The 24,414-nt window shown below is 40.8% G+C and overlaps 1 protein-coding gene across 15 annotated transcripts in view; it reads left to right on the top strand.

Moving 5' to 3' along the window:
- The window catches only part of FHOD3 (formin homology 2 domain containing 3), a 377,539-nt gene that overhangs the window by 22,373 nt on the left and 330,752 nt on the right, over window positions 1–24,414 (top strand). For all 15 annotated transcript variants that reach the window (XM_042048634.1, XM_042048643.1, XM_042048636.1 and 12 more), the window contains exon 2: window positions 18,050–18,156. In XM_042048634.1, coding sequence (XP_041904568.1) covers window positions 18,050–18,156 — 107 coding nt within the window. The remainder of the gene's footprint in view (window positions 1–18,049; window positions 18,157–24,414) is intronic.

The raw sequence follows: 24,414 nt of genomic DNA on the forward strand, positions 1-24,414 counted from the left end.
GTATTGTGCATGTTTTTCCATGTGAAAACATTAAAACTCTTTTCAACTTTTAGTATTAAAGGTGTCTACATGCAGCCATGCTCCTTTCATAAACCACATTCACATTCTCATTTAACTCAAAACCATTAATCAGTGTAATCAGTGTGCTTATTGAGGATTATTTTTTTATTTATCCTTTTTTTCTTTTTTTTTTTTTTTAAGAGAAGTTCTGCATCACAAAGTTGGGAAGTCCCTAGTATTGTAAGGTGCAAGTATGGTGTTCCTGCACCTTCTGGGAAATATTAAACCGGATAATCCATACAGCCTCAAGGCATATTCTGTAATAGGGTATTCCAAGTTACTTTGTTACAGGCAGCTGCAAGGAGCATCTGAACTCAACCACGAGGGTGTGAAGGCTTATCTGTGGTTCAAAATGTTACATTAATTAATTTGGGAATGGAGAGCTGTGTGTAGTCTAGGCCAGCTTGTACGAGCACACCCCTCAGGACCAGATCTGCACAATAGCCCTGGGCTTCTCTAAAATAATTTTGACAGCTTGATCTTCAAAATAGCATCTTCCCCTTCCTCGCCAATTCTCAGCTATCTAAAGGAGAGTTCTTCCATGATGCATGGGTTTGGTGGCAAATCTGCATCAAACACTTCCAAACAGCTGGTCCTGGGCTGTTTTGACAGCTTGATGCCCAGTTGCATTGCCAGGAAACCCAGCTATTTGTTGTGAGGTAGATTGCCAAAATGATCTATGTTACAACTGCTGAATGGGGGCTGGAGTCCACACATGAGACTGCTCTGAAGCTGACAAGTTCCAGCTTGGCTGATGATGACATGTAATTAAAGGTGCCATGTGCATATGTAGGTCTGTAGGTGTCTGTGACCATTTCCAGTATCCTTTTTGCAGGCAGATCCACTTCTAGTCAATTAGATAGACTTCTGTAAGTCCAGTCAAGTACTGCAGAAAGCCATGTGCAGTCTTAGTGGGTTTGACCCATTTTGCCTATCAGAACTTCTCTTGATGCTTTATTTTGGTCATTCAGACTTAATTGGTTTTTTTTTTTTTACATGTTGGCAGCAAGCACTGAAAACAAGAGCCCCAAGTGGGTTGGTTCATAGGAACTTTCATGCTTATAGCAAGTACAGGTACTTGGTATTTCTTTTGTGCATAGAAGAAAGTGATAGCTAATGTCATTGATCTACAGTAGCTAATGCCAGGTGGTTTAGAGGGATTACTGAAGTGATGCAGTGCCAAACTGGCACATGCAGGCACATTCCACAGCAGAGTGGGGTATTACAGCATATGGGGGATGGGTTCTGAGATGAGGAAATCCCAGGGAAGTGCCAAGACCTGCCAGGAGCTGGCCACTTGCGTGAGACATGGTGGGATGGGTCCTATGACTAGAATGGATGGATACAGGCTCCTTATGAAGGACAGTAAGGGACACAAGGAGGGGGTGTTACCCTTCAGTCAATGACCAGCTGGAGTGCATGGAGCTCTGGCTAGGGGTGGGTGAGGACACAACGCAGAGTTTGTGGGTCAGGACATTGTGGTGAGGGTCTGCTACAGGCTGCCTAAGCGGGAAGACCAAGTAGGTGAGGCCCCCTATAGACAGACAGGAGAATTCTCACGTTCACAATCCCTGGTCTTCAAGGGGGAATTCAACCATCCCATTACCTGTTGGAGGGACAGCACAGCGTGGCAGAAGCACTCCAGGAGGTTCCTAGAATGTGTTGATGATAACTTCTTTCTCCGAGTGATAGAGGAGCTATTGAGGAGAAGTGCTATGATGAGCTTTGCTCTCTCCAACAAGAAGGGACTGGTGGGGAATGTGAAGCTCAAGGGCAGCCTCGGCTCCAGTGTCCAGGAATTGATGGAGTCCAAGGTCCCTGGGGCAGCCAGAGGGATGTACAGCAAGCTTTCTGCCCTAGACTTCAGGAGAGCAGACTTTGGCCTCTTCAAGGACCTGCTTAGTAGACTACCATGGAATGAAGCCTTGGAGGAAAGAGGGGCCCAGAAATGGTGGTTAATATTCAAGGTTCACTTTCTTCAAGCTCAGGAGTGATGCACCCCAAAAAAAGGATGTCAGGCAAAAACACCAGGAGGTCTTCATGGATGAACAAGGAGCATCTGAACAAATTCAAACTCAAGAAAGAAGCATACAGAAGGTGGAAGCAAGGATGGGTAGCCTGGGAGGAATACAAGGAAATTGTCCAAGCAGCCAGGAATTGGGTTAGGAAAGCTAAAGCCCTGACAGAATTAAATCTGGCTGGGAACATCAAGGACAGCGAAAGCTTCAGGAGGTACATCAGTGATGAAAGGAAGATTAGGGAAAATGTTGGCCTTCTACGGCAGGAAACAGGAGACCTGGAGTCCCAAGATATGGAAAAAACCGAGGTATTCAATGACTTTCTTACCTTGGTCTTAAATGGCAAGTGCTCCAGCCATACCACCCAAGGTGCACAAGGCAAAGGCAGGTATGGAGATGTAGTGGTTTGGTCCAAGATACTCATTACTGTTTACCTTCTGTGAGATAAGAATTAGGAGAAACACAAAGCAGGCACCAAACTTGAAAGAATATAGAGAAATTTATTAACAGACCTAAAAGAAGGGAAAAAAAAATCATACCACACCTTCAGAACTCTTCTCCTCCCCCCACCTTCCTCTCTTCTCCCACTGACAATGTAAAAAGACAACCCTTGAGATGTTCAGTCTGTTTACCACTTCCATAATAACCTTGTTCAGTCCATTTAGGAAGAGGAGTCTCTCTTGCCCATGCTATGAACACATTATCACAACGAGACAGCCACCCACTTCCAAATAACTTTGTTCAGTCCATTCAGGAAGAGGAGTCTCTCTGCTCACATGTGAGTCCCTTCCCTCGACTTGCAGCTTTTCCCACAACTGCTTTCGAGGGTCCACTCTTGAAGTTTTTTGGGGTACAATTTTAAGGTTGAGCCATTCAGAAACAAAAGTTCTCTTCACCCATCTCTGGGAGCATTTCATCTCTAAGAATAGAGGCCCTTCTCCTTCCCTGGGAGCAAAGGGTCTTCCTCATCTTCATCTTTAGGACTATCTCTGGGAGCATCTCTAGGAACTGAGGTTTTCTCCTTTCCCATTTGGAGCAAAAGTCCTCATCGCTTCCATCTCTCCCTGTCCAAACTTCTCATGAAATTATAGCTGCATCAGCATCTGCCTATCTCAGCGCAGGTGCTTTTGCTTACAAGCACGAATTGAACACTCCACCCCCCATATCTTCATGAAATTACAACGGGTACTCTGATACATCATAGCTTTACAACAGACTTTCAGCTTTAAGCATCTCCTCTTTCTCTTCCCTCAGGTTTTCAGCTCTTCACAGCACAAAAAGGGTTAATCTCACCTAGGCCTTGCAGCTGGAATGAAGCTTATCGCAGTGGAGAGGGGGAGCTGAGCTGCTCCGGCTGCCCACAGCAAGGCTGTGGGGGGGTTCCACAGGTGGAACAGGGCCCATTGGCTCCAGGATGGCCGTGGCCCGGCCCGGCCTGGCTGAGCAGGGTCTGGGCCGTGCCCACTGGCCCCCACACGGGCCCGCAGCCACCTGTCCCAGCGCCGGAAACGAGACAGAGCTCTGCTTGGGGTTTGTCTATTCTTAAGTGTGGATCACAGAGGCGGTCACAATTTTAAGTGGCTTAAAGAATTGTCCATATTCAAACTGACCATCTGATAGGTTCTGTCAAGTCACAGAGGAAGCTGGAAGCACTCCTTTGCGAGAACATCACTTCCGAGACTATGCTTGCTAACCCATGACAAGAGAGAATAAAGAACTGCATATTGTAGGAGATCAGGTTTGAGACCATCTAAAGAACCGGAAGGTGCACAAATCCATGGGATCTGATGAGATACATCCATGAGTCCTGATGGAACTGGTGATGAAGTTGCTAAACCACTATCCATTGTATCTGAGAAGCTGTGGCATTCTGGTGAAATTTTCACTGTTTGAAAAACAGGAAACATAACTCAGGGAACTACATACCCGTCAGTCTTACTTTCGTGCCCAGCAAGATCATGGAGCAGATCCTCCTGGAAGTTATGTGGAGGCACATGGAAAATCAGGAGGGCATTGATGACAGCTGATGTGGCTTCACTAGGGGCAAATGGTGCCTGACAAATTCGGTAGCCTTCTGCGATGGGGTTCCAGTGTTGGTGGGTGAGGGAAGAGCAGCAGGTGTCATTGTGCAAAGTATTCAGCAAAGTCACATACAACATCCTATTCTCTAAACTGGAGAGACATGGATTTGATGGACAGGCCACTTAGTGGATAAGGAATCGGCTGGGTGGTCTTGCTCAAAGAGTTGCAGTCAGTGATTCAGTGCCCAAGTTGAGACCAGTGATGAGTGGTATTCCTCAGATATTAGTAATGGGACCAGCACTGTTCAACATTTTTGTCAGTGCCGTGGACAGTGGGACCGAGTGCACCCTGAGCAAGTTTGCTGATGATACTCAGCTATGTCATGCGGAGAGAAGAAATGCCATCCAGAGGGACCCTGACGGGCTCTGCTTCTGTGAGATGCCACCTGGAGTACTGTGTCCAGCTCTGGGTCCCCCAGCATAAGAAGGACATGGATGTGTTGGAGAGAGTCCAAAGGAGGGCCACAAAGATGCTCAGAGGGCTGGAGCACCTCTCCTTTGTAGACAAAGTGGGGTTTTTCAGGCTGGGGAAGAGAGGCCTGCAGGGAGACCTTATAGCACCTTCCAGTACCTAAATAGGGTGTAAGAGAACTGGAGAGGGACTTTCTACAAGGTCCTGTAGTGATAGGACAAGGGAGAATGCCTTTAAACTGAAAGAGGGTAAGTTTAGATTGGATATTAGGAAGGAATTCCTTACAGTGAAGGTGGTGAGGCAGTGGGACAGGCTGCCCAGAGAAATTCTGGATATGTTATCCCTGGAAGTGTTCAAGGCCAGGTTGGATGGAGCTTTGGGCAGCCTCGTGCAGTGGAAGTTGACCCTGCCCGTGGCAGGGGGATGGAACTAGATGATGTTTAAGGTCCTTTTCAATGCAAACCATCCTGTGATTCTATAACCTATACTGAGTACCTACTGAGATCCTAATGAACCTATTTAACTAATAGATATAGCATGGCTGATGTCTTGAAACAGACATGTTTTATTTGTTCTTAAGTACAAAAAATTAGTCTTCCAATTCCTAGAAATATTTAACTGCATTTGATTTCTAAGCTTTGAACTCTAATTATGAGCTTTATTGGTCCTTTATGTACTCTTTTGAATGCTCTTAAACAGTTTTGCATTTCTTTCAGGCTAAAAGCATAATTAACTTGCTTTGTGTTAGTGTTCTTGAGTATCATGATCCTCTCTTGCTATTTCCTCAAAGTATTCCAGTCTTTTTTTTTCCTATTAGGGCATCACCTAGTCCTCCGTGGTACCATTTAGAGTCTGTCCACTATAAAGGAAAATAGATCAGGAGTTTCTTATTAAAGCCTTTTGTTTCTACTTATTTTCTTGATGAACTTTGAAACAGGGTGATCAGAGTGTAAGAAAGGAGTGAGTTTCGTTGAGATATGGCTCAATGTCGTGTTGCATTCATTCTTTCCCCACAAACTTACTATTTTACTTTAACTGCATTGAAGAGTGTGCAGGTTTTTTTTTTTTTAGTGTTATTCAGATTTTATCCTAATGAATTTAGAGGGGGTTTTTTTGTTTGCCTGTTCTAGTCCAGACAACTCTTTTAAAGCTGAGAGTTGAAACTTCTTGGCAGCTAATCAAACAAGGAAGAAATGACAGATTAAAAAAAAAAAAAAAAAAGAAGCACAAGTGCCAAATAAATTCTGCTTAAGGGTAGAAAATATGACTTGAGAGCCTTTGTGCTTTTATAAAATCTTGCAGTTAAGAAGAGGGTCTGCAGGGTACATGTATTTTCACCATTTCTTCAGTGTTCTTGTACTGAGTTTCATTCTCATAAACTTTAATCTTGCTCTTTTAATGATATCCCAATTGATGTTTGGTTTAGAAACCACAAAGCTTTTAAGAGGCAGTCTAAGTATTAGGAAGAGTTGATGACTGTACTCATTATAATATTGTTAATAGATCAGATCTTTCATTTAAACCTCCAAGGTTCAGGCTATGTCTGAAAAATGATTCTGTTGACAAACGTATGATGTTCTCTTTGATAGTGCTTCCATACTTTATTTTCTTTTGTATTTCATGAAAACCCGTTGTGTGAATATGTTTAATGTATTTTCTTCTATCTAAACCTATGGGTTTGTGCTAGTTTTTGTTGTTATTGTTTTTGGGTTTTTTAGCTTTCGGACACCTGATCAGAAGCCTCTAGTCAAAGTTTGATTATAACAAGACAGTTTATCCTGGGCTTCTTAAATCTTTTCCTGGCTTAGTCTTTGACTCTCATTAGCTGCCCATCTCTTTTGGCCCTCAAAGGTTTGTGAATTTTACTAGAACTGCTGTTGTTTTGGAACCGTTACCTACTCTTTCTCTGAAGCTGTCTTCTTTTCCCCAGGATCTTCCTGCTCTAGGTTTTCAAATGGCCTGGTATTTTGTCCTTACTTTCTCATTTTTCCTTAGTTTTGATTTTTTGTAGAGAAGTGCTCATGGATGCAAATAACCTCTTCTATCAAATACTGATTTTAAGTACATCCTACCATAGGACTGACTTTTCAGCTGCGCTGTTTTTAAATGAGTGCTGATGTGGGTCATGTAGATGGAAATGCCATCTGCACACTAGGTTATTGTTTGGTATCTTTCTCTTTGTGGTATATTGTCTAGTAGATGTTCAGCCACTTAGGCAATGAAACCACCACAGCCAAAGATGGGTGATTGCTTACTGTGTGCTTTCCTGCATGTCTGTAAATTGTGTGGGTGGTTCTGACGTAGTCCAGTATTTTAGTTTTGTGATAGTGAGCAACTTGTGGTGTCCCAAATGCAATTAGAATAGCAATGGTGCAATCCTTGGAACAACCTGTTTAATTGCTCAGACAAGGTGGAGGATACCAATAGAAAGCTTTTTCTCTGAGTTATGTGTTAAGAATAAAAGGCTGCAAGCTATATGTTCATTCTGCTACATGGCTTCAAAAATCCTTTGTGTTGGTGTTCAGTTTTCAGTTTAATAAGAGATGTACAAAAGACAGATGGAGTTGTCATGAAGTAGTTACCATTTTTACCTTCCTGGACTACTGCTTACCTTTAAAAGAATGACTTCTGAGTTTTTAACTCAGTGCTTCTCCTACGCACAGATACACACACTCTGAACAAAAGATTCCTCAGATTATAAACTCCATTGAAGCTAATACTCTCCCTCCTCCTCCTCTCACTTTTCTTGACCTATCTCCTTCTTTGAAATTATTTCCATTTCCTTGGATACCTTCACAGTAATTCCAGCCAAATGTTAATGAGAGCTTGTCAGCTGTAGGCATCCCCTGTGTATCAGCCAAAAAGCTGTATATACTTTCAAATAAAGAATCCTGTTTTTATGGCCTCTCTCCTTTCTGTTCAGCTGAAGATGTCCTTAACCGTGAAGGTGAGGAGAGCTAGCTCTTGGTCTTCTTAGTTAGGAAAAGCTGAATACAGATGGGGAAAGGGATTTGAAAAATCTAGATGCCAAAAAGTTTGAATAGATGAAGAGGTAAAGTTATGCTCATGCTGTAGGTTTGTTATATTTACTATGAGAAAAATGTTTTTTTTGAGTTAAAGAGATGAAGCTTTTTTTGGTCTAAATCTGACTTTGCTGAATTCTGTTGCTTGAATTTGGCTTGCATGTCCTCTCAAATTTAAATAACTTAAAATGATAGAATTAGGTGTGTTAGTTCCCCATCCCACATGCTGTTTTCAGTATTTTTATGCAGAAATGCAATTATTTTTAATTTTTTTTCTGGGTTTTTTTTTTTTTTAGTTAATATTAAACATTGCAGTAACACTAAATGAATTTGGCTTTCTTGTTTCATGGCTATTGACATTTTGAGCAATCATACGCTTTCTAACAATGGCTGTGTGGCTGCTGTTGGAAGCCATGGTGTCACACTTGGATGCAGATACTGTAATAAATTCTAAATTGCTCCCTGGGGAGCACTGTGTTAAAGGGAATTGCAAAGCAAAAGGTCTGAGAGTCAGTGACAAAACTGCCCAAGATTAGCAACAGGTAGGCATCCACTCATTATGTGTTCCCTGTGGTGTGTTGGCTGTGTTTGAGACCCCTGAAATAGCAGTTTCAGAATTTTGAACTCTGAACTTCCTTTTGTTATTCTTAAGCCAAACCCATAATATTAATATAACAGCTTTTTGTGTTTGTTTTCAATGTCTTTGTTATTTCAGCAGAATATTTTTATTGGCAGTGTATTTTTCCAGTGGCTCTTGAGGATCTAATGTGGCATTTTTGTTTCACTTCACACACTGTATTACCTGACCCCAGGAGTATTTTGTGGCGTCTACCAGACCAGAGATAAAAGCTGCAGTTTCAGACTAGGAGTGCAGACTGTTCAAAATACCACCATTTCCATATCTGAATAGCAGTTCCTTTCAAAGTGATTGTGCTCCTACATCCCTACGCCCAGTTGTGCAAACCTTTGGATTATCCTTTGTGTGGAGGCATGGCTTGGTCAATGTGACTGCGCATTAGCTCTGCAAAGCAAATGTAGTTTCTGAAGTAGTTTGACAATGGCAATTACTGTGCTAAAAATAAATCACATGTGCATTAGCATTAATAACTACTCCTACAAGATATGCTAATCACTCCTAAAGGGCTGAAAAATTTGGGAATGCTGTTGTACATGCTGGATTACTTCTTATAATGTAAAGTTTAAGATCTAGGAAGTTATTAGGGGTCTTTCCACCAACCTCTAAATGAGTATGGAAGAGCGAGTTTGCTAGAGTTCGGAAACCTGCTGAGCTGTGAGCATGGATGACTGAAGGTCGCACGGTTGCCATCATCAAAAATGACCTTCTGTATAGCCCCTGTGCCTGACCTTCCTTTTAAAACTCTGACCTCATGGAAGTATTGGTTTAATTGCAATTTTAAAGGATAGGTTTTTGGTATTTTTTAAGAAAATACTTTGATTTACAAAATCAGCTTTATAAAGGAGAAAGGTATGGGGGAAGGAGTATAGCTTTGTTTCAAGTAGTTGCAGTGGAGTTACTTGGCACACAGGGCTTTTAGATCAAGATGTGATGGTGTGTGGGGTTGCTGTCATACTTGAGTAGTTTTTAGTGTTCACTGCTAATTTTGAGCACTAACATGTGGCTTACATACAGATTATTTGCTTTTCTTTCACCTCATTGATGTCAAGCTTTTCACCCAAGATGAGTTGTGTGCCATCAGTCCTGGCCTAGATGCTTTGTTCTTTCTCCATCATATTGCCCAAAATGATGATGACATGACACAGACCAGGTAGCACCTACTCACATGAGAAGGGAGAGACTGAGGCCCTTATCAAGAGAGCAGTTGGTTGTTACTCTAAAGCCAGATGAATAATTATGCTGGGTTTGCTGTGATCTGTGGGATGCAACTAGACCATTAATATTTTTCATTAGTCCACGACAACTAACAGTGACAGCAACACTGTTTCATTTTAAAGGGCCACCAAAGGGCCACTGGCCATGTGCCGGTACAGAAAACCTGTATCTGCTGATCTGCAATAAAATTTGAAAAGCATTAAAATATGGCACATTCTGAAAATAATGTGATCATTCTCAGTGTGAAGCTTGGCCTTGGAAGAAACAGTATTAGATATTCATTTCCACCAATCAGTTTGTACTACTTTGCTTAGAAATAAAAAATACTTTTGGGCTGGTGAGTAGGAAGAGCTGCTTTTTCTTCTTTTTCCTGAGGAATAATTGGTTTTCTTAAAGAAGGGAGGATACGACAATGCAAAAGGAAAACTGAGACTTGTTGGCCTTGGTAACAGGATTCCCATTGTGTTGAAAACAGCTGAACCAGAAGGGAGAATGTTTAAGAACTGCATAGCTTAAGTGTGTGAATGTGTCAGACTTGTGATGTGTAAAGCCAAACAAGGCTTTGGATTTAGAAAGGGAAAACTGAGTGTAAAGAAACTTTGCTTTTCATCAACCCTACTCTGCAGAGCATGCTGTAGGTGAATAAGGAGCACACCACCACTAATAAGAACAATTGTAACCCAATCATGTTTAGATGAAAGATGAGCTAAGACATTTGAGTAAGATAAGGGTTTTCAGAGACTGTGCCAAAAGCTAGAGTTGAAGAGGGATTTTTATTTCTTCAGCTTGATACTGGATTACTCTAATCTCTCCCTCTCTCACTCCCTTTCTCTTTGATTTTGGAAACAACCAAATGAACAAAATAATCTGTCCAGTGAGTCTAGCTCAAATTACTGGAAATCTGGTGAGAGCTGGCTGTGGTTCCAGCTAGAGACTGCAAAGTTGAGTGGTTTTGGTGATTTATACTAACACCAGTAAACAAGAGTATCCTCTCATCTCATACTGTAGGGCCCTTTGTCCTGTGAATATAATCCTTGGTTACTGTCTGAACTTCAATTTTGAAGGGTGCTTACTTTTATTTAAATACAAGGTAATATAAAGAGGATACTTGGCTATTCTTGGCACACACTGGCTGCCGACTTGGTAACACTTTCTTTGCATTTATCATAGATTAGTTTGGGTTAGAAGAGATCTTAAAGATCATCTAGTTCCAACCCCTTGCCATAGGCAGCAACACCACCCACTAGATTAGGTTGTTTAAGGCCATCCAACCTGCCTTGAACATTTTGATGGATGGCACATCTACAGCTTCTCTGTTAGAGTGCCTCACTACTCTGAGTGAAGAATTCCTTCCTAATATCTAATTTAAATCTGTCCTCATTTAGTTTAAAACTCTTCCCCCTTGTCCTTTCACGATCCACTCATAAAAAAAGTTGCTCTCCCTTTTATTTACAACCACTCTTTAATACTGGGAGGCCTCAGTGAGGTCTCCCTGAAGCCTTCTCTTCTCCAAGGTGAACAACTCCAGCTCTCTCAGCCTGTCTTCATAGGAGAAGTGCTCCAGCCCTCTGACCATCTTCATGGCCTTCCTCTGGAATCCTGCGATAGGTCCACATCTCTCTTAGGCTGAGTACCCCAGAACTAGATGCAGTACTCCAGCTGGGGTCTGAGATAGGCACAGGTAGAGAATCACCTCACTCGACCTGCTGGTCATGCCATTTAGAGAGATCTGTTCAAAATACGTTCTTCTGAATGGATTCTCAGGGCAGGGAGTTGGGAGGTAAGAAAAGAGCATTTCTCATGATTGTTTGAAAAAATACAACTCTGTGGTCTTTGAATAAACAGGGAAGAGGAGAATGGCTTGTGGGTCTGCTGTGCCTTTTTGAAAAGACAGGAGGGTGCATCCGCCATTTCCCCCCACTTAACCTCTGCCAACCTACTGCTGCCATGGGACAGAGATATTAAACCCGAGGAAAGCCCACTTTGGATGTATAGTAATTTATCAAAGCCTTCTGGAGGAAGAGAAAGCAGATTTGTAGGAGTTTCTCTTGGCACTGTAAAATGTGTGTTGCCTTTGCATTGAATTATGTACCCAGTGGGCTTCTTGAGTGAGGAGACTGGTGTGTGCGTGGAGCCTTGCAAGGGTGCGTGAGGAGGAGCACACTGCAGTCCTCAGTGCGTGGACATGGCAGTTGCTCTGTTCTTCTCTCCTCACATGCCTCACCCTTGGTTTCTTGGTATTTCTCTTGGATTGTAAGAAGCTAAAGGCAGTAGATGAAAACAATGATTGAATGCACTTTTTTTTTTTTTTTTTTTTAAATTTACTGTTATTTCTCTTACTTCAGTTAGTTTCTGGAAGTGGCAGCAGTCATTTATTGGCATCAGCTAACTGGCTGATCATCACCTTTTCGTGCTGCTCTTCTTTTTTCCCCTGCTGTTCTTTGCTCCTTTTGGTGATGTACTTCAACTGTGAAATTCAAAGAAAATATGAGCTTTCCTGTTGCACGGCAACAAGGATTTCTTTATGAAGAAAAATGGATGCTACCTCTTTCTGTTGGTCAGTGCTTGAGAAGAAAAATCATCACCGGTGTACTACTATCGATCTATTTGGAGTCTTCTTAAGCTTGATAGTCTTGTAATATGAATTATTTTGGCCCCACAGGTCGAGGGACTAGCCACTACTAGCCAGATTTGGTTACTTGAGGCAGAAGATGATAAACTGAGCTTCTGCCCTATGTTGTTAATTTACTGGTAGCTTATAAGGAGCACTTGCATGAGTGGGTTGCTTAGCTTTCTCCAACCTGTATGTATTCACTTTGCAGATGGGTGTGTTGCTGCTGAGGGCTCTCCATGTGCTGGTGAGGTGGGAGTGACCCTTGAGTCAGGGCCAGGATCAAGCTCTGCAGCTCTGACCTTGTTATGCTTGTTCCTGGTTATAATTGAAGCCAGGACACCCGTATCCTTTTGTGTGGTACAGTTTCACTCTGTAATGGGGGAAATGGCAAAAGGTGAAGGAGTAGGAAGCTCTGCTTTTAAATATTCTCATATTTAAACTTTTTATCAAATGTTTGTTTGCTTTTGCATAATGAATTGTGCTCAACTTCTCTAAGTGAAACTTTAACAAGTGTAGATATAAATATATAAGTCTAAATATTGTTTGTAACCTTATGGTCTTTTAATGTACTTCCTCGTCAGCTGTTTTGGATGTGTCTGAATGTGTCTGTCAAATTCAGGCAATTGTTGCTTTTTTTTAAAACTGCAGGGAAAAATATCTAAAATGCATGCATAATATATATCCATATATATATGGAACTGTTGGGATGGTGGTGTTTAGGTTTGTGTGCATGGTGCTTTCACGGTTTTCCATTTGTGCCAGTTTTGGTTGCAGCATAGGTACTGTAGTAGTGTATGTGTGGTGTGGATCAGTTACCACCGTGTGGATAGCAGCTACGATCTGAAAAAGTTAAAACATCCCTCTGTTCTTCTAGAGCTTTTATTACAGAAAGAGTGGTTTAATTTAGTTGCTCTACTTGCATTTCAGGCTGTTGTACACAAGCGTCTGGTTGTCTCACTGTTTCTGGTCAGTTATGGAAAATCCATGAGTAGCTAGTGAGGTCAGTGCTGCTTAAGAAGCTTTTTCCAGGTTCTTATCTTGTCCAAACAGACAGCTATAAATCAGTGAATCAGCACCTAAGCAACTACTACTTCTTGATACTGATCTTGTCATGACAGAGTACAGATCTTAACATTTCAGTATGAAACTGAAGATGATAACTAGCACATCAGTTACATTTTTAATGAGGAAGACCTGCATGAAGACAGCCTTATTCTCATGGCTTCCTTCATGTAAACCCAGTGGATAGGTCTGACTATGCACAGCTGGTGATTCTGACTAAAGCACTTTTTTTGTTGACTGTTACATATGTTTTTGTTTCTTCTCTTTTGTGAATGAGACTACTCCTAGGTAGTCCCACTCTTTGTAGAGACGAGAGATTTCAAAAATTTCCATAGGGATTCAAAAATATACCATGGATGTTTTCCAAAGAAACTGTTCATTTGAGAAGATAAGAATGTAATTGAAATGAACACATAGGTTTTTGTATGGCTTTGTGATATCATTTAATGCTTATGCTTTAATCAAAAAACTTAAAATCTTGCAGAAGATTGGTGATGGAGTAACCCTCTGTTTGACTCAGAGAAGTAGCATTGTTTTTATCCCATTTGATGGTGCGTATTTCTGTTTATGGTTCCATGATACCTGTAGTATTCTTTTAATGTGACTATAGGGAAGTATGGAAAATTGCTGTAAGGCCTACAGGATGAGTTCCATTTGAATGACTTGTATCGACCTTTTGGCTCTTCTTGGCAATACCGTAAAGTGTGGTGCAAAAAATGATAAACAATTTGAAGGGATGGGTTAGAGATTTTTAGAACAAACAGCTTTGTAAGATTTTGAAAAGGTGTTGGTGAATCTCACCTTTTGGTAGTAGTGTAAATGAATTATGCAGTTTAATAACAACAAAATGCAAATCAGAATTTTGGGACTAGTAAGGAATACTGAACGGTTAAAGAAAATTATGAAGAAAAAGGTTAAATAAATAAAATAATTTCTAAAAAGCTGAATATCAGTCTCATTCATGATGATGTAAAACAGCTCAGTTAAATGTTTTTTTAAAGATTGTTTGTGTGAGTTCTGCCTTTTGATTTTCCTAAGAGAAGATGGTTTTTAATAAGGATTTCAATATGAATTATGATCAGTGGGAGAAGCATGTAATGAATGAACTAGATGGGGCTATTTGTGACAGTCTCCAGAGAGAGGAGAAGTGATGTGTAGCAGATAAACGTTGGGATTAACGTTGAGCAGAGGGGAGGGACCAACATCCTGAATTGTTACTAATAAGCACTAATGAGAGAACATCAGCTGTCCTTTGTGTTGAAAAATGCAGGCAATTTACTAATTAAAAATAATTAATGAAGTGGCTTCTCTTTTTGTATTCTGCCTGTAAAATATGTGTGCAAGTGAAACTTGGAGGCAGAGTAGCAAAGTGATCCTATATAAGGAAGATTTTAAGAGTTGATTGCCTTAATACTTACCTTAACTTTAAAAGTGTTGTTTTGATCGCTTCCATCTTTGTGTGTACACACGAAAGGGAAGAAAAAAACCCCAACTTTTTGGCAAGACTCAGCATTAAGTAGTGGAAATAAAAGATACTACCATTTCTCTCATTACCATAACTCTTATTAACAAATACAGCATGCAATGTACAGTGCCTTAAAGCACAAATGAATACCATGTTCAGCTGAAACTATGAAAATGAGATGAACATAGGTACAATGTACTATTCTTATTTTTTTTGTCCATAAAGGACTTCCTGTTCCCATAGTACTTTTTGTATACTAAAGTCACAAGATATTAGTAAAGCACAACTTCTTTTCCTTAATTATGCAGTATAAATGGAAATTGTGGGCAAATATCCTAATCTCCATAGAGACAGCACAACATTTATCTAATTAGTAGTTTGCCTTTTGGCATTACTTTGAATAAATTAGCATTTCATTACATACCCTGAACTACTTCAAAAAAGTTTCCCAGAGTAGTATTTAGTCCTTCTTCTCTAAAGAGTGTATTTTGAATTAATATAGGTTAATAATATCCTTTATAACTGGAAAGAGACAGAGTAGCAATACTGTTGTATTTTTAATATTAGAGGGTTGCACTTGCAGGTTCTTTGCTTTCTTTAATCCCCAGGAATCAGAGTAAAATCTTATGTCACCTTATTTAATGGCTTACTCCTTCACCAGGGAAAAATCCAAAAAAGAAAAGCAAAAAAACCGGAACAAGTTTGAAAAACAGCTTGACCTCCTCTCTCTACCCTTTTTCCAGAGGCTGAACTTTCCTTTCAAGGTGCAAACAGTACAAAGCATAGTGGTGTGGACTAATCCAAAAGTCGCACTCTAGTTATAAACGAGCTTTTCTACATTATTTCCAATGCAGCTAATCCAGAATACACTATTTGTCTTCTTTTATTGTATGTGAATCAGTGGCAGGAAACTGGGTCACTAAGTTTAGGTATTGACTGCCAGATAAGATGAGCAGCTGCTTATTATGCTTATCCTGAACAGGTCCTGGGAGTCAAAACTTTGATGGGAAATTAAAAGAGGTAATTCATCAAGGATAGATTTTAATTGATTTTCTTTCTAAGTGTTAAAAAGAGCAGAAAGAAAAATCCACGGAAGTGATAAAGGGTGGTAATTTCCTTTCCTTGAGTCACTGGCTGTTTCAGACCCCTGCTTACCCCTTCAGAGAGTCACTGGCTGCCACCTGTGGCAGAAGATTGGCATGAAGTATGGTGTTAGATACTCGACTCTTCTCAAAGTTGCCTTTGCAGCAGGGATGTTGGTTACACCAACATTGCCATGGTTGCTTTTTGGTAGACAGAGGCATGCAATGAACCTGTCAGTTTGTTTTTGCGAAATCCGGAGAAATGAAATGTCTTCATTTTGGGTTCTTTGATCATGACACTTGGCCTGCCATCAGGAGACAGGGTATGTGTGTCTTGGAGGGGGAAAGGGACTTTACACAGGAGTTAGCAGGTCTCACTCACTGAGAGAGCTTTAAACAAGATTTGAAGGGGTGAGGGGATAAAATCATGATCACTGAAGACAGACCTGGAGGCACAAGGCCACTGTTTGAGAGACAGTGTGTTAGTGAGGTCCTTTGGTCTGCTGTCTCGTTAGTGGAAGGGGGTGGAGATCCATGCAGCGCCAAGGGTTATTGATGTGCTAGAAAATGCAGAAGCACCTGCGAATGCTCATGCAGGAATTGGAGCTTCTTCCCCTGAAAAGGCAGGAGGATTGATCGCCCAAATGAAATGCATCTACACATATGCATGCAGCATAGGCAGCAAACAGGAGGAACTGAAACCCATTGTGCAGCAGGAAAACTATGACATAGGGGGTTGGAGGTAGGTGATGTTTAAGGTCCCTTCCAACCAAACCATGCTATGATTCTATGACAAGAGGAAATGGCCTCAAGTTGATCCTGCAGAGGTTTGGATTGGATGTTAGGAAAAATTTCTTCACTGAAAGGGTGCCCAGGTATTGGAACAGGCTCCCCAGGGAAGTGGTGGAATCACCATCCCTGCAGTGTTCAAAAGGCATGTGGATGTGGCATGGAGGAACATGCTTTGGTGGTTAACATGGTGGCACTGGGTTAACAGTGAGACTTGATGATCACAGAGGTCTTTTCCAGCCTTAATGATTCTCTGTTCTGTTTGGCTGTCAGACTGGATTTTGTGTCTAGTAGCACAACATGTCTGGATGTTACAACATTTGTGAACTTGGGACCAGTCACAAAAGGACCCCCAGTGCAGTGCTGCACATGAAGGTCCCAGAAGTGTGTTCAACTGGACTCACTGATGTCTTTTTTTATGCTTCTGGGCTGGATTCTCTGAGCAGATGGTCACTTACCTCCCTAGTGGTGAGTCAGGACAACCCTGTACATTCACCTGCCCCTTGGTAAATGTTGTCTTGTTCCCCTGCCCTGGGAAGGCTTTTTTACTCATTCTTTGTTATTTGACACTGAGTTATGTCATGGTGAGAGAAGAGCTCATGTTCCTTTCTAGCTCTTCTCCCAGCTTCTTTAGTTATCCCTCTCGATCCAGTAATTATTTTGTATTCCTGGTGAATGGGTTAGCCAGAGTTTTGGAATGATTCTTCCTAGATCTTCTACTGTGATGAGCACCCTGCAAATAAAACCCCAGAAAATTTCTTTTCTAACTTTCATCAAATCTGGCTCTTTGTAACAACAGCTGGAACAATTATTGGAAAACTTGAAGATGAGAGAATACAGGAGAGAAAAAAAGATAGTTTATTAATTGTTACCTCCCATCCTCTTAAGCATCATTGCAGGCAGGTTTCTGCACTCAGGTCTGGTCCTTTGTTACCTCAGTACCTCTGTAGGAAGCTGGCACAGGTTTCCAGTCCTCCCCCACCCAGTGCCCAGGAATGTTCCCCTGCACCCTCCGGGGCCAGTTAGTGCCTGGTCCTAAAAGCAGAATACCAGAAAAATCTGTGACTTGGTTGACTGTTCTCGCCCTCACTGCAGGACCCCTATGCTTGTCTGCCATGTTTTGCATTGTCCCTTGGCTGTATCTGTCCTCATAGGAGCCATTCAGTAGCTCACAAAACAGCTCCTTCTTCCTTCTATCTTCATCCAGAGGCTCAGAAACTCTACTTAATGACTGTACTGTAACAATGGAGAGCAGTCATTTATATCCTAGATACACGTTGAAATTAACTTCTCTTTCTGTATTGCATTTTAAAGGCACTGTGCTAAACCCCTCTCATCTTCTTCTGTATGTTCAAATAAATTTCTCTGTTTTTTAGTTGTGTTGATACTCTTGTGAGCAAGTATGGTCTAGGGAACATGGATCTGGAATTGCATAAATTGCCAAACAGTACTCTTTTTTCTTATCTGCTCCCAACATAAAGTTTGTTTTAGGGAGATGTTGTCTGGGGACCTGGAAAATGGGAAGGCAACGTCAGAGGTATGTTAGAGAGAATGACTGCTCTAATCTAACACTCTGAATTTTGTTCTACAGCTTGATGACTGCACCCTGCAATTGTCTCATAATGGTACCTATCTGGATCTAGAATCCACCCTAGCAGAACAAAGAGATGAATTAGAAGGCTTCCAGGAGGATGCTGGGTAAGTAAAGGTTTACTAAACATTTTTAAATAAGCATGTGGTTAACTTCATATGTTCAGGTCAGCATAAGAACAGAAAAGATAAGAATCTTTCCTTTCTGTGCCCGTATGTTCCCCCTTTGTATGATTAAGAGTTTTATGACTTCTCGCTCTACGTTCACTCTTACAGTTTCTTTAAAAGATGACGACATACTGTAAAGAAATCTATGAATATGAATATCTTGATTAGTCTAATAAGATTTTATAGTTCTTTGAAACTTGATAAATGAGGATGGTTTGTTCAGAGAACACTGAGATCTTTCTCATGATAATAATCATGTAGAGGCTTATATTGGGATGATGTTCCTCAAGTTATAAACTCAATTTATTTTGCCTTGATATTTAAGTTCTCCATTTATATTTTTGAAGTAAAGACCTTTATTGATTTCTTTTTTTACTCCTGGAATTGATTAAGCCAGCCCAAGGGATGGAGGTGCATGTCGTTTTTTGAATATTCTCCTCTCTTGCTTTTTTTCTCTCACTCAGTTCTTGCTGGCACACACGGATTGCTATGACACAGCTTTCCATAGTCACTTCTTAAGAGAACTGAAAGTGAAAGCAGAAGTTAGCATCAGTGTGTGTTTGTGTCAATGCACATAGACAACTTCCTTTTTGAAGAAATTTCCTTTTCTGGACCTTTCAGGCAATTGTCTTAGTTAAGATGTAAAATGAACAGAAAAAGTAGATCTATTCTTGTCTTTCTGGTTACTATACTGGCCTGGATAGTTGCGATTATTTTATGGGTGCGTTTTGGCATGGACTTCACATGTGAGAAATGCAGCTGTGTCAGAAGGAAATTCATAGAATCACAGAACATGCTGAGTTAGAAGAGAACACATCAGGATCATCGAGTCCAACTCCTGCCCCTGCGCAGGACACCCCAAAAGTCACACCATGTGCCTGAGAGCAGTGTCCAAACGCTTCTGGAACTCTGTCAGGTTGGTGCTGTGACCACTGCCCTGGGGAACCTGTATCAGTGCCCAAACACCCTCTGGGTGAAGAACTTCTACCTAATAATTAACTGAATTTTGAATTGGTCAGAGTTTGTTAACAGTAGGAGATACAGCCCTTGTGCTTATACTCCTTCTCCACTTTTTCTGATCGCTGTCTTGCCTTTGATGAATATGTCTTACAAATTTAAACTCTGCCTCTGAAGATGATTTTATGTGGAGAAGAATTTTAAATAATATGTTCCAGATACTCACGTGTGTGCATTTGTGTATGTCTTATTCACGCATACGGATTTGGGGCATGTTTTGCAACCATTGCAAGATAAAAACTGTTCTATTAGAAACCACTTAAAAGAGAGATCTTCAATAGACAGAGTAGCCAATACAAGCTGAACTGAGCTTCCTTCCCTATGCAATAGGAGTGTTGAGTGTAGAAGCTGATATGGTCTTCAGTTTTATGCAGAGGTGATAAAAATCACTGCAAAGAACAGCAAGTTCCTATTTCCAGGTAATTTTATGATGAGTTGAAAACAAGTAATATGAAGGAAATTTTTTTTTGTTTTGTAGCAATATGTTTTGAGTTTGTCACTTTTTTTCCCTTCCATTGGTGTCTCAATGATAATTTTGGTAATTTTAACTTTGCTAGTTTTGATACCCCACAGTAGCAATTTGGTACTGCCAAGCAATTTGGCAAGTGAGAGACCACTTGGTGCTTTTCCTGCCAGACTTTGCTCTTGAAATGGCAATATCCACCTTGTTTTATTTTCATGCTCCTTTTGGGCATGTAAAATCAATGATACGAATTGTTCCTGAAATATGATTCTAATTTTCTCAGTGGTGGCTGTCCTAGGAAAAAAACCAAACCAAAAAATGTGGAACTGCTGCTCCATGGAACTGGAGTTTTGTACTGGCGAGGATTCAGATGGATTTCTGCATCTTATTTTTGTCCATATTTTGTGAGAGAAGAGAATATAAACAAGAACAACCAGAACTTTGGAAGTGTGTGGGATAAGCTCCTCTGTAGGACTTAGCACTGTTACTTCAGGGTAAATGCAACTTACATGATGTTATTCAGAAAAACTGAATATTCTACACATAGGGTATCAAATGAGGTCAGTAATGCTGTCCTCAGTCCTGTCTTTCTAGCAACTTAAACTCCAGTTTTGCATCTTGGAGTTCTGAGACCAAAGCACTGAGCTGGAGCACTCCTGAGCTGGAGCACTCCTGAGCTGGAGCTTCTGGCTGCAGACCTTGGGAGCTTAGCAGCAGCCCGCTGTCTGGGAGGGACTGCCTGCAGAAACCATTTAGTCTCTCTCTTTTTCTGTCTGGGTCATTTCAAGGTCCTGCTCTTAATCTTCAGAGCTTTTAATTTTCTGAGATTAGGCTACCTCAGGACCTGCCTTTCTGCCATGACAAAGCTGCTGTGCTCATCAGGGTCACTGAAGCTTGCTGAACTCAGAGTGAAAGCTTTAGTAGGTGGATATTTTTAAAATTTTAGAACCTCAGCTGTGGAAACTCCTATTCAAATTGACTAGAATGTCCTGTAATCTGGCTGTTTTCAGCATCTTTTTTGCCAAAAGTTCCTGTTCGTCCCGGGAAAGATGATGAAGATTTTTTTTTTAACACTGTTGAAAGGAGACTTGTAAATAAAACAAAACAAGCAGAAAGCAAAATCCTGAAAGTTTTGATTGTTTTGAGAGGCTGTAGGAATTTGTTTTTTCTCTGAGGGATTGGATGAGCATAGTGGAAAACATTAAGGACTTTTTTCAAGAGGAAAGAAGAGAATGGTGGCAGTTGCTGGAGGTTTATAATGTGTATCTGTAAATAACCTGTATAAGAAACATATGTACTTGTGCAATTTCAAATGAATGCTCTTCTGTTACTGAATGTGGTAGTTGCTGTCCACTCCAGCAGAATCAAAACTTTTGTCTAGGGAAGGAGAAAAGCCAACACCTGTCCTCGTACTCTGGAGGGCTAACTGAGCAAAACATGTATGGGGATTGGACTGCTTTCCTGTCTACACAATTTTACCTGCTGCCATTTGCATCCTTGGGAATAGCTGTGGGATTCAGGAGAATCAGATTGCTTTTGTATGGGGGCTGGTTTTGGAAGAGCCAGGATGAACATCTGGCCAAGTAATGAGGCTGGTCCTGCAGAAGGTGTTGCAGCCAGCAAAAGGGTCAGTAGGAGCATGTAGGAAAATGACATTTCTTTTCAAGTCTGGAATGTGTTCATGGCTCACTTGCTTGTTGGGTTGCTTAGCTGTTTTGGTTTTTTTCTCTTGCTTCCAACACAAATTACTTAGTGGATGCTTAATTGTGTAGGGTGGTGATGTGGAGGTTTTTTAGGTGGGCTGGCTGCTTTAAGGTGTCAGTGACAGGTGAAGCTCCTTTCCTTGGCTTCCTTGAGATTTCACAGAGCAAGCAAGAATTGTCAAGCAGCTGATCTGTTTAAATTACCATATAATTGCTCAAGCTCTCTTTATGGATGTATCTTAACAGGCCTTCATTGTAGCCCACAAGGTAACACAATCCTAAAATGCAGAGCATGAGTTTCTTTAGACATTATGCTGTGAGAAATTAAAATTTCTTCAGGGAATATGTTTTCAAGACTTTTGTTCAGCAGGGATTGTTTTAAAGTACTTCTGACAAATGGCTTCAGCGCTAATGTTTCTGCATTCCTTCTAGACACTCTATCTCAAGACATTTTGTCTGGGTGAGCCCCATGACAGACCTTTTCCCTCTTGATGGTGCTGTTCATTCTGGGCTTGATTCAGAATCTGTTGGAGGCAATGGAGTCTGGCAGGGATCTCTGCCATTCTTTTCCTGCTTATGTACTGTATTTTTTCCCACTTAGACTTTGCAAATAGCACAATTGTGAGAATGAAAACTTTCTGTCACTTGTTTACATAAGGAAGTTGGGGATGCATTTGAAAGTTAATTTAGTTTTTGTCTTACAAAAATGTTGTGGGTCATTTCTTACAGCAGTACTGAAAACTAGTAGATTCTATGCTGATTTTGTATGAGTTTAAACAGAATGTATTTGTGTTTGTTCACAGGTGGAAAATGCTCTCAACTTCTGATAGCTTTCTCTCTGTATTTTGTCTTGATGTCATTTCTGTGTTTCTCTGTTCCAACAACAAGAAAAATAAGGGAAGTGCCAGTGAAAGATTGTCATTGTGTTGCTCCAAACAGGAGATTGTGACTGCTTATTGACATTATTTACTCATGTTGTGAAGAATATATTAGTCCACCCAAATATTTTGCTTTCTGTGACATTTAGCTATTAGGTCTGATGAAATGCTGAATCTGAAAAATGTAATTGATGGTCACAATAAAAAGCATGCAACAAAGCAAGAAAAGACCCCAACAAAAACACAAGAAAAACAGCTCCCTAGAAACATTAAACCAAAAAACCTGGGCTGAGAGATTATGGTAATTTTTGGAAGGTGTAAGAATTTCTACAGGGTAGCAGTATTCCAGTCTAAAATGTATCAGATTGAGATGTTGAACCACATTTTGAAGTGGATGTTTAGCTAAAACCTTACTCTTGCAGAATAAATGGTGATACAGATTAAGATGTCACATTCCTAAAGAAATAATTGGTTTTTATGGATGAGTAAGTTGATGCTGTTCTTAATTACCTCACAAAGATTGAGTGCAATAACTATTACTACCTATATTTTCAAAACTTTATGCGGCTTTTGAGCTTCATAATCCTGTTACAATGTCTTTGTTTATATGTAAAAAAATAATTAGGTAAAATATTGAAATTAATCTTTAGGTGGAACTGTAGTAATTCATTTTCATAGTTATCATGCAATAACCATTGACAGCAAAATGAAATAAAATTACTGGTCCCATATGGTTTCCCTGTACAGAAAATTGGCAAGTCATCTCTGAGCATTCCTGCTTCCACAGCATGTAATCAAAATAATTACACAAATGTGCATGTATTTTGTAGGCCTGACAAATGAGACCTGCGACTCTGGGGGATGTGCTCTGAAGGCAGGATGGAGTCAATTAACAGTTGGAAGTTCCACCATGGAAATTATTCACCAGTTAAGAGAAAAGGATTTCTTGTCAGTGGATCTCCTTGACACAGTATCTTGTGAAGAAATGATTGTCAAATTAAGGTTCCTACTAATAGTAAAATGCTACTACTTTTTTAGTTAAAAAATGAATACTGATTTGTGAATATAAAATGTGTTTAGAAAACAAGCATCTGCAAAATAATAGCAAACTTGAATAAATTTTACTGCAGGCCACGGCTTGTTTTCTTACATAGTTTCAGCTTTAAAGCTGGCTTGATGGTGCAGAAGTAAGTCTCTTCTGCATATATTGAGGTCAGAGACTGCAAGCCACTTTGATTGCACCAAAAGACACAAAATGCAAGGTCGAAGTGAGCTTTTGGAAAGAACCTGTGGTGCCCTGTTTTGGTGTGTGCTGTTTAGGAGGGACCTGGAGTGTGAGAGTAAGCACAGAAATTACAGCAATCACAACTTATTGTGTGTAGTAGATTTCTGGGGGTGTCAGAGGAGGGTGCAGTCTGTGCGCCTTACAGCTTCATTCCAGTCTACATGGAGAACCTTCGGCCAAGTAGCCTACAAAAGAAAAGTTGCAATACTGGATAAGACTGACCTTTCACTGATGTGCCAAACATGTCCTTCAAAGGGAAGCAGAGCTGGTTTTGCTCTTCTCCAAATGCCCCAGTCTTGGAAACTGTACTGCACTCCTTTCAACTGAGAAGGAACCAGCATCCAAAGTAGTGGCTCCCTTGGCTTGGACAAGGAGTCTTCATGAGCTCTTTACGCTGTGTGTGGTTTTGGTTTGGGGTGAGCAGGAACCTGGGATTGGTAGACTTGACTGGGGCAGGTTGTGGGCAGCTCTTGGCATTGGCACTTAAGAAATGTGAAGGGGCACAGTGCTCTTAATCCATGTGCCTGAGAGTAGTGTCCAAAGCACATGGCAGCTTTTGGGGTGTAAGACAGCACCTCACATACCAAGTTCTGAAGTGTTCTGTGGTCTGGTTTTGTCCTATGGGGGGTTTTTAGTGGGTGGGCGTTTTTTTGGTGATGGCGTTTAAGTGCTGGGGTTTTTTAAGAGCTTGGCTCATGATTTTACAGCTTTTGTTTGTCAATACTACAGCAGCTGTGTCTCTTTCTCTCCCACTTTGCCCCAGAGTTTAGTCAGCTGTAAAGGGAAAAATCTACGTCTGTACCAAGGTACCTGTGGAAACATTTGAAGATCTGCTGTTTTTGAATTTAGTGA

Source organism: Corvus kubaryi, unplaced genomic scaffold, assembly GCF_017639235.1.
Source record: "Corvus kubaryi isolate FWS band 111438036 unplaced genomic scaffold, C.kubaryi_AGA036_p1.0 68, whole genome shotgun sequence".
NCBI lineage: Eukaryota > Metazoa > Chordata > Aves > Passeriformes > Corvidae > Corvus > Corvus kubaryi.